Genomic DNA, 13,470 nt, shown 5'->3' with positions numbered 1-13,470 from the left:
AGTCTGTGAACACAGGATGACATTTATTTAGATCTTTCATTTCTTTCAGCACTATTTTGTAGTTTTCAGTGTACAGGTCTTTCACCTCCTGGCTAAATTTATTCCTAGGTATTTTATTCTTTTGGGTGCTTTTATTAAATAGAATTGTTTCAGTTGCCTTTTCGGGTTGTTCATTGCTGACGTATGGAAACACGCTGATTTTTATGTGTTGATCTTGTACCCTGCAGTTTTGCTGAATTCATTTATTGGCTCTGATAGCTTTTTTCGAATCCTAGCCACCCCATGGGACATAGGGTTGCTATGAGTCGAAATTGACTAGACGGTGCCTAACAACAAACAACAGTAATTTTTTTGTGAATTCTCTGGAATTTTCTAAACTTAGGATGCTTTTTAAGTCATGTGTTACAAAGGGTTGGAGAGATAGTGACCTGTCTTCTTTTCAAAGCTCTCCTAAGCTGTAAGCTGTTTTACATAAAAGCAGGAAGAGCTGTTTTAATAGCCTACCGTGTTTAAACCCTGTTAGTACTGAGAGGGAAGGAAGTTCAAACAGACCTTAGCAGAATAACCTTTCTAATAGAGAGTTAACTGGACCTGAAGGTAGGTAGTACAAATGTTGAGCTGTGTAACTAAGCTATTTGTACATTGCTTTCTTTGAGAAGCGTAAATTTTGAGCTATAGCCTAATGCTGCATTATTCATAAACAGTTTTAACAGTTTTTTAGCCAGTCTTTAAGTACTTTCACCGGAGATGCGAGTGCCTTTTAGCACCTTAAGGAAGAGGGAAATAAACAAAACTCAAATAAGAAAAAGAGGCTGGAACTTCTCTCAAACACTAGGTTTTAGGGGCTACTTTACTTTATGTTTCCTTGGTAACTTTGTTTTGCTACCTGTCATCTCTTACTTGGAAAGTAATTCTTGCCCTTGGCTTTCTTTCTCTTCCATCTAGGATTATCATTGGCAGTGGCGGTCCTTCCTCACCAGTGGCTTTACTGCCGTGTATTTCTTGATATATGCAGTACACTACTTCTTCTCAAAACTGCAGATCACAGGAACAGCGAGTACAATTTTGTACTTTGGTTATACCATGATAATGGTTTTGATCTTCTTCCTCTTTACAGGTAAGAATTGAAATGATTCTTGTTAGTTTTTAGACAAATAATGTATAAGTATTTTCCTCTTATAAAACCCATGAAGGTTTCTGCTACCTGGTGTTCCTGTATTTAGTCCTCACCACAGCTAAGCATAGTGGTCTGTCCGCCTGTGGGTTGAATATCAGTAAACCAAAGGTGATGAAACAGAACCTGAAGGAAAAAGGCTGATGGGCTCCTTGGGCTAAAGGCATAGGGAGCCCTGGATCAGTAAATCTCAAGATTTCCTTCTGTTAACCCCTTCATGGTACACACAGTCTTTCTTTTCCCACTTCAGAAATGGGGAAAAAAGCTATAGCTACCTAAGTTTGGGAGGAAGTAGAGATTGGAAAGAGCCAAAGTCAAGATGAGACTGAGAATAAGGCAAGATGATAATGGGGCACTCTTCATTCTGGAAGTTTTTATCTCCACTTTAAAATCCAAGTGCCTAATGGGACGTAGCATGTATTGATATTTATTTTATGTTTATCTTCTCCATCCAACTAGATAAAAGCTTTCTGTATCTCAGATCCCTACGGGTGCTTGGTAGACAGTTATGAAGTGAGTGACTGAGTGAAAATAAGGAAACTGGGACTTTGGTCACAAAAATGTAATATTACATTAAGTGTACACTTAAGATTTTATCTAAGATTGTCTTGAATGCCATATGAGGAAGTATCGAAGCCAAAAAGAAAAGACCAAATCTTTTGTTATTTTTTAATTATAACTGTTCTACTTTTTACTTGTCTGTTAAGGTTTAAGAGCACCAGGTGGGGTTTGGGTGTGCCTCTGCTGCTGTATCAGTGCGTCGAGCACTGACGTCCATCTGTGTCCCAGGACACCGAGGAGACATGGCGGTGGGAGGGCTGTGTATTGTGGTGCCATATGATACAATAGTGTGATCCACAGCCATAGATCTTAATAAATGGTCTGTGAGATAGTCGTGGCCTACGAAACTGGGAATTACCCTCTTTGTGCATCTGTATTTGTGTGTCCATAAATGCATGTATGGAATCGTTTATTCCAGACCAACACACGGAAACAGCGATCTTAGTGAATAAAAAAAAAAAAAGAATAGCTATTGTTTATCCAGGCATAGGATAAAGAAAATGACAGTTCAAACACGACCTAAATTTTATTGTTCCTGACTTTTAAAGTGTCATATTTTCACTCATTCAGAGTGAGACGGCTTTTGTAATCTAAACTCTGCAGCCACATCAAATTGAATCAGCCAGTTAAGCTAATAAATTGTGGTGTGTTTCTCTTTGTGAAGAAGGTTCTACATAAGGGAGTGGTGAGCCCTTTAAACGTATTGCATTTGTCTAAAGTAGGTATGTCTGTAATTGCTTCGGAACATTCCAGACTGCAGTTATTTAAGTCAGTCCAGTTTACAAAGCAAATATAATTACTCTGTCACATAAGGAAAGATGCTATATTTAGTATGTACACTATCCAAAAACTAAAACCAATCCCGTTGCCATTGAGTCAATTCTGGCTCATAGCAAACCTATAGAACAGAGTAGACCTGCCCCCTGCAGTTTCCAGGGAGCAGCTGGTGGACTCCAACTGCCGACCTTTTAGTTAGCAGCCAAGCTCTTAACCACGGTGCCACCAGGGTTCCCTGTACACGATATCTGCCCCCTAGTAAGAATAAAATAAAGCAACTAACTTTCTTAGGGTTACCAGGATGGTGATAAAATATTTTTGTCTTCTTAAAATATCTTTTCCCATCATCTTGAAATTCTTGGTAAGCACAAGGTTAATTAAATGTATTTATGTTGCCACTATTAGTTTTACCAGTCCGTAGTAAACATCTCAAATATCCAGTGTGAGTATCTGTCTGTCTTTACTCTAAAACACACACAGTGCCTTGTAGGTTGTAGGTACTCAGTACATGTAGGATATACAAATGAGTGTAGTGACAGAGTGCGTGACCCCACACAGTCATGTTCCACATCTAGTCTCTTGATACAGAAAATCTCCTTTAATGCTTTTTCTCTATGTTACACTGAAAACAATTGTGAAAAGCATTTGGGACTTTAAATATAAAAATTACACAGAGTATATTGTATCACCTTATGTATTCTTCTACATTCCTACCTACTGAATATTTCCCAGGAGATAATCCTGGAAAAAATGGTATACCTTAGTTTATTTTTTAAATGTGTTAGGTGATTTCACGATTTAGTGTATATCTTTTGAAAAATTCTTTGAATCTGTGTTTAGTAAACCTGACCGTAGTATAACATAAAAGACTGCACTTGAAATCAGAGAAAAGTGAACTTGAGTTCTGGCCAAGTTCATTTACCAGCCACATTAAAAGTACATGCCTCCCTTTTGCCTCGGTGCATCCTGATTAGCAGCCACAGCCCCTAACCACTGTACCACCCGGGCTCCTTAGATGAGTGAAGTTATCTGAAAATTCAGGCATTCATGTTTTCATGAATTATCTCATGTGGTCTAGATGACAGTCTATGGAGGTAGCTAGGGTGGATAAATTTATCTCTGTTTAACACAGTAAAGAAAGAGGCTTGGAGATGACAGAGCTAAGTCTATAAAGGAGTTGTCGCTCTCTCTGGTACCACACGGCCCTCGTGGTTAGCTGCAGAGCGTCTTTGTTATCCCCTAATTATGTAACTCTTAACGTTTTGTAAAATATGTTATTTTATTGTAATTCTTTGAAAACTAAGAACTCCCAATAACTATACTTAGAAAATATCTAATTTATTTATTTTTATTCTTTCTTTTTATAGGAACCATTGGCTTCTTTGCATGCTTCTGGTTTGTTACCAAAATATACAGTGTGGTGAAGGTAGACTGAAGAAGCCCAGTGTGTCCAGTTCAAACAGAAATAAATTAAATTCTTCATCAACAAAGACCTGTTTTTGTGACTACCTTGAGTTTTATCAGACTTATTGGCCTAGTATTTCATCAGAAGCAACATAATTCTGAATACACCTCTACCCTACACCTGTCCCCACAGAATGTGTTTTCAACACTAAACATTTGTATTGTGATTTGATTAAGTATATTTTCAGTTGTTCTCAGTGAAGAGCAAATTTAAATATTATGTGCGTTTGTAAATACAATAGCTAAGAAATTTTCAGTACTTCTAACAGCAGAATAGAGAAGGCCATATTAAACAATACTGATGAAATGCAGGACAGCTGATTGTAAATAGAATTTTCTAGGCTCGGTAGGTGGAAAGAATTATTTTTCTTTGAAGGAAATAACTTTTTATCATGGTAATTTTGAAGGATGATTCCTATGGTATGTTCACTGGGGGATGTGGCTTTTAAAAAGAATCTTGTAATGGTTGTAATTGTTCAGATCTTTTCCTTTTCTGTGTTGACTTCATTATTCCCATGGTATTGGCCTTTAAACTATGTGCCTCTGAGTCTTTCAATTTATAAATTTATCTTAATAAATATTGTAAAAACGTCTTCATTGCATCATTACCTGTTATATGTTCAAGGAGATTCTGTAAATACAAATCTATTTACTATGGGTATTTTAAAATGGTTTATACTCGTTTATCAGATTTTATTGAATTTTGTTAATGTAATGCTTTTTGAGTTTCAATCTAAATGAAATTCTAGTCTTCTGGGCTTTGTGATGGTTCTAAAATTATCATTGTTAGGCAAATATGGAAGTTTTAATCATGCATATTTGGCCAAATTATGATGTAAATTCACTACTTAATGCAGGCCTTCTAACTACATTAAGGATTTTATGTTTGTCTTGTTTTTCAGAATACAGTATTTTTTAATTTTTAATAAGTCAGTTCTTATGATCTATACATTATGTATACTAGCAAGTCTTCATCTTTTCCTTATAATTACATCGTCTTAATTTGGATTTCACAGTTTTATTTCCTAGAGTTAAGAAGTATTTCTGTTGCATATTCATTTGACTAATTTAAATTAATTTATGTGAAATACGGAGATTTGGGATGATTGCAGAGATGTCTGCTTATAGCTGTGAAGATACTCGTTTGTATTTTAGGAGCTGAGTGCTTGCTGCTTACGAGAGCATATCAGATACCGCCATTAAACTTACAACTACAATTACTGGTGCCTATATGATGTTGCGGGGTTCTTACTGAATAATTTTATGTTAATATCCTTTTTTTATAAAACTGATCAATGTATTTGAATAGTGAAACTGTAAAAGTATCATTGTGTAAGGAGCCTCTGATCTTTTTAACCACTCACATAGAGGATTTCAGTTTAAAAAATTTCTTTCAATTTTATTTCAGATATCTCTTACAGTGTATTTCGTTTTTGTATAGTGTATTTATTTTTGTATATGTAATTTGGCTAAGGTACTAAAAGGGTTTTATTCAGACTTTTAATTGAGACGGCAACCTAGTTTTATTGGTCAACACTAAGTTTCTTCAATTTTTTCCTTCAGTGAACTAGTTTAGTGACTAAAACAGTCACCTTTATTGGTTTGATATAACTTTTATGTATTTTTTCTTTATACTTTGAAGTAATCGTATTTCACACTTAAATAATGGAGAGGAAGTTGGGAAAAGTATTAAAGGAAAAGACTTAGAAGGGAGGAAAGGAACATTCAAAAGGAAGGCAAGACCAGTGGTAAGAAGGGAAATGGAAAAAATTAGCCTCTTTTCTGTGACTTTGATCATGACTGTCTTCAGGAGATAGCTGCCATGATTTGTTTAAGATGTTTTCCAGGGAAAAAGTTAAGCGGCAGTGGTGGTTGGTTAGAACCTGTAGACCCTTTTCCATAGTTTTAGTATAAACTAAACCAAACTCATTGCCATTGAGTCGATTCTAACTCATAGTGACCCTATAGGACAGGATAGAACTACCCTATAGGGTTTCCAAGGAGTGGCTGGTGGATTTGAACAGCTGACCTTTTGGTTAGCAGCCAATCTCTACCCCCAGGAAAAAAAAGAGTTGTGTTACAGTGTTTTGCGTGAGAGCCCAGAAACCCCTGGGAGAAGTCCTTTCCATGATCCCTAATAGCTGGAAATGTTAGTGGAAGAGAAGTGTAGTGGAACAAGATGATGGAGGTGTTTTCCTGCTTGAGACATGGTAGAGAGCTTCACTCTTTTTGTCTGATAATCCAGTGTCTACCTGGGTCATTTCTAGGATCTGTCCATTTTGCAGGACTGGTCCTGAGCACCATGTTAAAGAAAGTGGCATTTTGTCTTCAGCCTGTTGTCCTTGCCCAGAACATCAAGAAAGTAGCCTGGACTTTCATATAGAACCCTGAATGCCAAGGGTCTTCTTGTTCCTGCCATCCCTTCAACCCACAACCAAACTTACCTCACCCATCTTTGTTCCAATCTGTTGAAGAATGGTTCCTCCTGCTATGTCCCAGTCCCCTTTCTTCTTCTGTTTTCCCTTCTACTCTGTATCAGATCCTTCCTCTGCTTGCTCTCTGCTTTTAAATACATCCAACATTTTTCCATGTTTAAAAAAAACCTTCCTCTTGACCCATTTCTCTGTCTTCTGACCCATACCTTTGTCCCATCCTTTTTTGACATCCTGGCTTCTCACTTTCCCAGGATTTTACTGAAAATGATTTTAAAGTCTCCAGAGACCACCTAATTACGGCATGCGGTGGGTACTTTTCAGTCCTAATTTTACTAGATCTTTGCTGCACATGATTACTCAGTCTCTCCTTGAAACCTGTCCTTGAAGCAGTGTTTCTCAAAGTCTGGGCTGTAAACCACTGCATAGAATCTCAAGGAGATTGTTACAAACATGCCCTGACCCAGAGATGTATTCTGGAGAAGTACATCAAAACCGGAAACCCTGTAATTTTCCAGTTGGTTTTGTTGTGTATGAATTCTGTTACAGCCTCCTTTGTGGGTTCCCTTTCCTGCTCTCCCAACAAGATAATGGTGGTCTCCAGCTTTGGCCTACTTGTCTGTTGGTATTCTTTGTCTCATTTCTTGCTCTGGTTTTTATAAACATCACCTGCATCTCCAGGTAGAGCTAACTGCTTGCCGGACATCGCCTAAGTGTCCCTCCGGAACCTCAAGTTTCTTATCTACGAAAGGAAACTTATTTTTTCTCCATCCTCCAAACCTGCTCCTCATCCTGGTTTCTTCTTCTCAATTGAAGCCTTTCAGCTCTGACTGGAAGCCAGGAACTCAGGTCATCCGAGGCACTTCTCCAATTAGTCATCAAGTTTAGTGCATTTTACCTCCAAAGTCCTCAAACCCATCGCTTCCTCTGCCCCCTGCGCCCCGTAGCCTGCACTGTCATCTCCCCAGAGGACTGCAGGACTTCTGGGTGGCCTCCCTCACGCATTCCCTTCAGTGAGACCTGCAAGAGCTGCCAGAGGGCACCGTACCATCCACCTCCTTCCAGAATGTGTCCGTCACCACCAAGCTGTTCGCTCATGTTGTTCCGCCCTCATTTAGGGAGTTAGAAAAACTCCCACAGGTTTAAAGAAACAACATACAGATTTTAATATTAAAGCATCTTAAAACATAAAAGTAAGGATAACTTTCAAACCAAAAACCAAACCCGCTGTCGAGATGATTCCAACTCAGTGATCCTATAGGACAAAATAGAACTGCCCCCATAGGGTTTCCGAGGAGCGGCAGGTAGATTCAAACTGCCAACCTTTTGGTTAGTAGCTGTAGTTTTTAAGCACTGCGCCACCAAGTCTCCCAAGGCTAATTTATGCAAACTATAAAAAAAAAAATTTTTTTTTTTTTAATTTTGTTTGTTGGTCACAAACATTACTATATTAAGTTTATAGCACATTGGAGTTTGTAACAGAATTTGGTCTTCAGAAGAAAACGTAAAAGCTTTTCAAATGCCTTTGCTTCAGTCAAAGCCCAGTATGACATGTTAACCTCATGTTGCCAAAACTCTTGTTTTAATCCTGATAAAAATAACAAAACAAAAAGTCACATTTTATTTTAACATAGATCTGTTTCGCTTGTTTTATTTTAATACACCTTCTGATGATGTATCTAGTGGAAAACAAAGACTAGTAAGTAAGCATTCTCTCTTTTCTTCTTGACCGGAATCCTACAGCACTGAAGTTAAAAGCATCCATTGAACTGAATGTCATAGGGAATTCGTTTCTCTGATCACTGTTAAGTCAGTGACCCCTGTTGGAAGGAACCTGGTGTTTGGTGTCCGAGGTGGCACTCCTCTGGCCTGGGCTCACACGCCCCGACAGAAGACAGCTTCATGATTAACAAGACAGCAAGAGTATTAGCTCCGTGGCTGGGTTTCCCTGAGAGCAATTGTAGAGAAGTTGACCCCACAGAGTACAGAAGGATCTCAGGGCTGGGTTTGTATTCGTGCTGAGGCAAGTGTGTTGTTTGAGATATCCTGTTTCCGGTATCACCAGAGTTCCTCAGAAAACCCATGAACGTCAGCTCTTGATTGAAAAGGCTTTTAAAAACCCTCATAAAATAAATGATTTTTTACTTCATACTTTACACTGTAATTATTAGGTATCTATCTTCCCCCACTAAAATTACAAGTAAGTCCTTTTGGGACTGGGTCCTATCTTACTCATCTTGGTTGTCATGGTGCTGTCAACGCAGGAGGCAATCACACATTTTTTGAATAAATAATTGAATGCTTTAGAATCTTCTTCCTTTTCCTGCTACTTCAGAATTTACCTAACTAAACCAACAAAAAAGCCAAACAAACCAAGCCCGTTGCTGTCAAGTCTGTGCTGACTCACAGCAGCTGTAACTAGCTAGGTCTCATTTATTCACTGTTGCACTCTGTTGGCTGACTTGATAATCTAAGCAATACCATTGGCTGATTTGATAATCTAAGCAATGCTAATATATAAAATAATAATGTTCCTTAATATTTGCATTTCAGGTTTTTTGGTGTGTATTCAGTGCTTTAATTGAAAGGATTGCCTTTTAGGTCATGAGACAGTTTGAGGGGAGGAGGAGGATGTAGTTTTTTTGTTATCCATTCTACCACGTGAAGTACGAAGCTTATGCGCAGATGCAGCCCAGTCTTCCTGGTTGCTCAGAAATGGGTATCTGGTTACTTTGTTCTATTTGATGTTGCACTTGAAAATTACTAATACCTTAATCTTTGCAATATCTTATACTTTTCAAAGACCTTTGCACGTACTAAGATTATGTAATACCACAAGTCCCAAAACCCTTTAAAAATTATAAAGCTGTATAACCTGTTAAAAAAAAAACCCATTGCCATCGAGTTGATTCCAACTCATAGTGACCCTATAAGACAGAGTAGAACTGCCCCACAGAGTTTCCAAGAAGCAGCTGGTGGGTTCAAATTGCCAGCCTTTTGTTTAGTGGCCAAACTCAACCACTGCTCCACCGGGGCTCCCATAAAGCTTCAAAGGTCTTAGCTAAAGATTTTTTTTATTGTTTGTTTTTTTGATGATCAGCTTTAGAAGGCTTTATTAAGTCCTGCTTTTGGTCTTTAATGGACAGAATGACCTTAACAGAGTACGTTCTGGACCTTCAGCCTATGAACAGCAGGACATTATGGCAGTTCATTAATACATAAATGTATGTTACCCAGAGAATCTTTTTCCATGTTTATATTTTTCTCCTTTTAGCCCAAATAAATGCCAACCATCACATACAGTGCAATCAATATGCAGAAAATAATGCTGTTTGTCTGATATTTTTACTTTGATAGAAGTGAGGCCTCTTCCCTCCTACTGATTTGTTCTGCCTTTGACTCTGTAATCTGAAGTCTAAACACATTGTTTCTGTATGGTCCTCTACCGTTCCAAATTCTACTGGCTTTCTTCAGCCTGATCATCTGAACTTCTGATCTGCATTCTCACATTTGATTATCTTTTTCAACACTTCTTTCCTTGACCCACTGATATATTTGACATTCTCATTAACAGTGACTTATTTTACTTTGTAAACAAAACACAACTCTGGGTATTTTTATCAAAAAGCCGTCTAGGACACATTGTCTTTGCCATGGTAAATAATAGCACTGTAATAGGTCGTATAATCAGTTTCTCTGGAAATAGTTAAGCATATGCTAGATACAAATTGAAAAGCATAGATTTAAGGATTAGTGTTTACTTTTTAAAAGCTAGTTTTTACAATTAACAATTCATATCTGACTGTCTAAATGTAAGCTAAATGGTTTTTGATTGGCATTATTACCCAAGAAAACTTGAGGCAGGTCAGGTCAGAGTGAGCAAGGGCCTTTTGGCTAACCCTAAAGCCAGGCAGGTTGTGCTGGAACATCTTAACTGTGACTCTCTCATATTCGGAGCATTGGTGGCTTAGTAGTTAAGAGCCTGGCTGCTAACCAAAAAGGTCAGCAGTTTGATCCACCAGCCTCTCCTTGGAAACCCTATGGGGCAGTTGTACTCTGTTCTACAGGGTTGCTATGAGTCGGAATAGACTCGACGGCAACGGGTTTGGGTTTTGGTGATGTCATATACAGCAGGAAGCTGTTTAACTCTAGGGCCAATCACAGTATAGAGAGTTGCTGCCCGATTTCATGCTTCACCAATGCTAGGGTGGAAGGAGCTGGGGACTCCCCCTTCCAGCCCCTCAGAATCCACCCCATGACACTGCTGACTAGCCATGGCCATACCTCAGGGTACCCGCTCAGGTGACCACCGCAAGGATACCTTGACCGGTTACTGCTCTGCCCTGGATGTGAGTATGGAGAACTTTGCCAACCCCTCAAGGAGAGGGCACAGGATGAGAAACTGATGAGACTGCAGAAACGAAGTGGTAGAGTCTTCTTTCAGGACGTCAAGAAACCAGATAGATGGTAAGGACAGGAACACCTGAGTGCTATGGTGCTCACTTTGCAGGTGGCGAGAATGTGAATCTGTCATTGCTCGAATGGCACAAGCTAACCACCATCAGAAATGACCCCCCACTCATATGACTTCCTTGAATCCATGAAAGAATTGGGTGATCAACTTGTGCAAGATGGAGACCCAAGAATCTGGCATGGTGGAGCGTCTTTGACAAACACCCTTGGGAGATAGTGGCAACTAGAGACAAGCTTCAGGCTGGCTTCCCCAGAGCCATGGAAGGTGTTTTCGGACTTTTCACCAGTGCAGCTTTACGTCTTTGGGTTACCTTCAGCCATTCTAGATGCTGTTCATCCATCTTTGTAAGCTTCATACCCAAAATGTGTGTGTGAATATGTGTGTGTGTATAAAATGCCAGTAGCGGTAATATGGAAGGGACACAGGCTTTAGAGTCAGATGGGGTCATATTCCAGTCCTGCTCTACCACTAGTGAGCAAACCCTTAATGTAAAAAGTTTTTGACCAAAGTAATCCTTTTCCATCCTCTAAACTTAAACTCATAATAATTCATTAAAAAAAAAAAAAAAAAACTAATATTTGACAGGACTCCTATTATTGTCTTAAATAGTACCGAAATTGTTATTTAACTTTGCAGGCTTATCCTCCTATGTAGATGGCAAACTTCTCAAGGCCAGAACTACCGCTTATCTTCATCTTTGATTCATGCCCAGGGCATAATGGTACTTTGCATATAGTAGGTGTTCTATAAATAGCTGTTGATTGAAACTAGGAATTTAGATGATAAAGTAGTAAATTAGTTTTAAATATTTAAATTAGTGCTTAATAACTTAAAGACACCATTTCGGTATTTTGTTTAGTTTTAAGATTCCAGAACGTGCTATTTTGATTCTGTAAAATTATGCATTTTAATGTGTATCCAGCAACGTTGTCTTGTACACTTGTTCTATGTTCATTGACAGTTGTTAAAACAAATCAGCACTGGCAGAACTTGGCCAGCTCCTCTCTACACTTAGTTTGAACTGTTACCTTTGGAATCAGCCCAAACATAAAGCTACAAAGAGGCTAATTGAAATCAGAATGCTGGGTCATTTCTCATTCAAACAAAACAGATGGCCCTCCTTGCCACACTTCTGTCCAACTTGGGGGAGAAATGATTAAATGCATTTTTGACTCCCACACATGCTTACTGGGCTCCTTAAAGGAATTACACATGGCGGTTGGAATGCGGGGAGTCGGGGAGGAAGGGCTGCTGTAAATAGCAGAGCTGTTGTCCTTTATTTTGAAGGTTTAAGAAAAAAAAAGCACCTTAACAGGGATATTCAGTAACAGAGTTATCAACAGAGTTTCCGGAATATTTAATTTTCATGTATTTTAATTTTCCTTTGGAATAAGAAATGCGTGCACTTGTTACAGATTCAAAATGTACAAAAGAATAGAAAGGAAAGTAAGTCTCCTTTCATCCCCCAACCACCGAGTTCTCGCCCCTGGAGACCGCCACTGCCAGCAGTTTCCAATGCATCGTTCCAGAAACTGAATCTTTACCTTCAAATTATGTACCTGAATCCTCTTACCTGGATACTTATTTAATTGAAAATATTAAAAGTATTTGGTTTCAAAATTTGCCATAAGGTTTTACGGAAGCAGTTTTGCAGGCATGTCCCTAGTACATGTGTTTGGGGTATTAATACCAAGCATCACTGGTAGTGTTATTAAGTGACACTTTTTATGAAATTTAGTAAATACATAAAGTGACATTTGAGGAAAGAAATGAGTGTATTCAGAAATTTGAAAAGGAAACTATTGTTTCATATCTCAACTACCAGTAGGCTGTACATAATGACCAAAAACCCGAGTAAAATCACTGCCAAACTCCAACTAATGGATGCATCATCTAAGTCTAGACATTGCTACATAGAAATATGGCCCATTATTAACAATCTTTTAATTTTCACCCTTTTAACTCAGTACTGAATTCACTCCCAAGGTTCACCCTTCCCCCAAAGATTGTTGTTGTTTTTAGGCGCCATCAAGTTGGTTCCGACTCATAGCGACCCTATGTACAACAGGATGAAACACTGCCTAGTTGTGCACCACCCTCACAATTGTTGCTGTGCTTGAGCCCATTGTGGCAGCCACTGTGTCAATCCATCTTGTTGAGAGTCTTCTTCTTTTTCACTGACCCTCTATTTTACCAAGCATGCTGTCCTTCTCCAGGGACTGATCCCTCCTGATAGTATGTCCAAAGTATGTGAGAAGTAGTCTCATGATCCTTGCTTCTAAGGAGCATTCTGGCTATATTTTGTCCAGGACAAATTTGTTGGTTCTTCTGGCAGTCCCTGGTTTATTCAATATTCTTCACCAATACCACAATTCAAAGGCATCAATTCTTCTTCTGTCTTCCTTATTCTTTGTCCAGCTTTTGCGTGTATATGAGACAACTGAAAACACCATGGCTTGGGTCAGGCGCACCTTAGTCCTCAAAGTGACATCTTTGCTTTTCAACAGTTTAAAGAGGTCTTTTGCAGCCAGTTTGCCCAATTCAGTGGGTCTTTTGATTTCTTGACTGCTGCTTCTATGGATGTTGAT

At 38.7% G+C, this 13,470-nt stretch overlaps 1 protein-coding gene across 2 annotated transcripts in view; it reads left to right on the top strand.

Annotated features, from left to right (window-relative positions):
* Window positions 1-4,569, top strand: part of TM9SF2 (transmembrane 9 superfamily member 2) — a 184,530-nt gene extending 179,961 nt beyond the window's left edge. For both annotated transcript variants that reach the window (XM_064275277.1, XM_064275276.1), the window contains 2 exons: window positions 946-1,117; window positions 3,880-4,569. In XM_064275277.1, coding sequence (XP_064131347.1) covers window positions 946-1,117; window positions 3,880-3,947 — 240 coding nt within the window. In that variant the 3' untranslated portion in view covers window positions 3,948-4,569. The remainder of the gene's footprint in view (window positions 1-945; window positions 1,118-3,879) is intronic.
* The last annotated feature ends 8,901 nt before the right edge of the window (window positions 4,570-13,470 follow it).

Source organism: Loxodonta africana, chromosome 23 (assembly GCF_030014295.1).
Source record: "Loxodonta africana isolate mLoxAfr1 chromosome 23, mLoxAfr1.hap2, whole genome shotgun sequence".
Classification (NCBI taxonomy): domain Eukaryota; kingdom Metazoa; phylum Chordata; class Mammalia; order Proboscidea; family Elephantidae; genus Loxodonta; species Loxodonta africana.
Note: the sequence above shows the minus strand (reverse complement) of the source record. Positions and strands in the feature narration are given on the sequence as shown.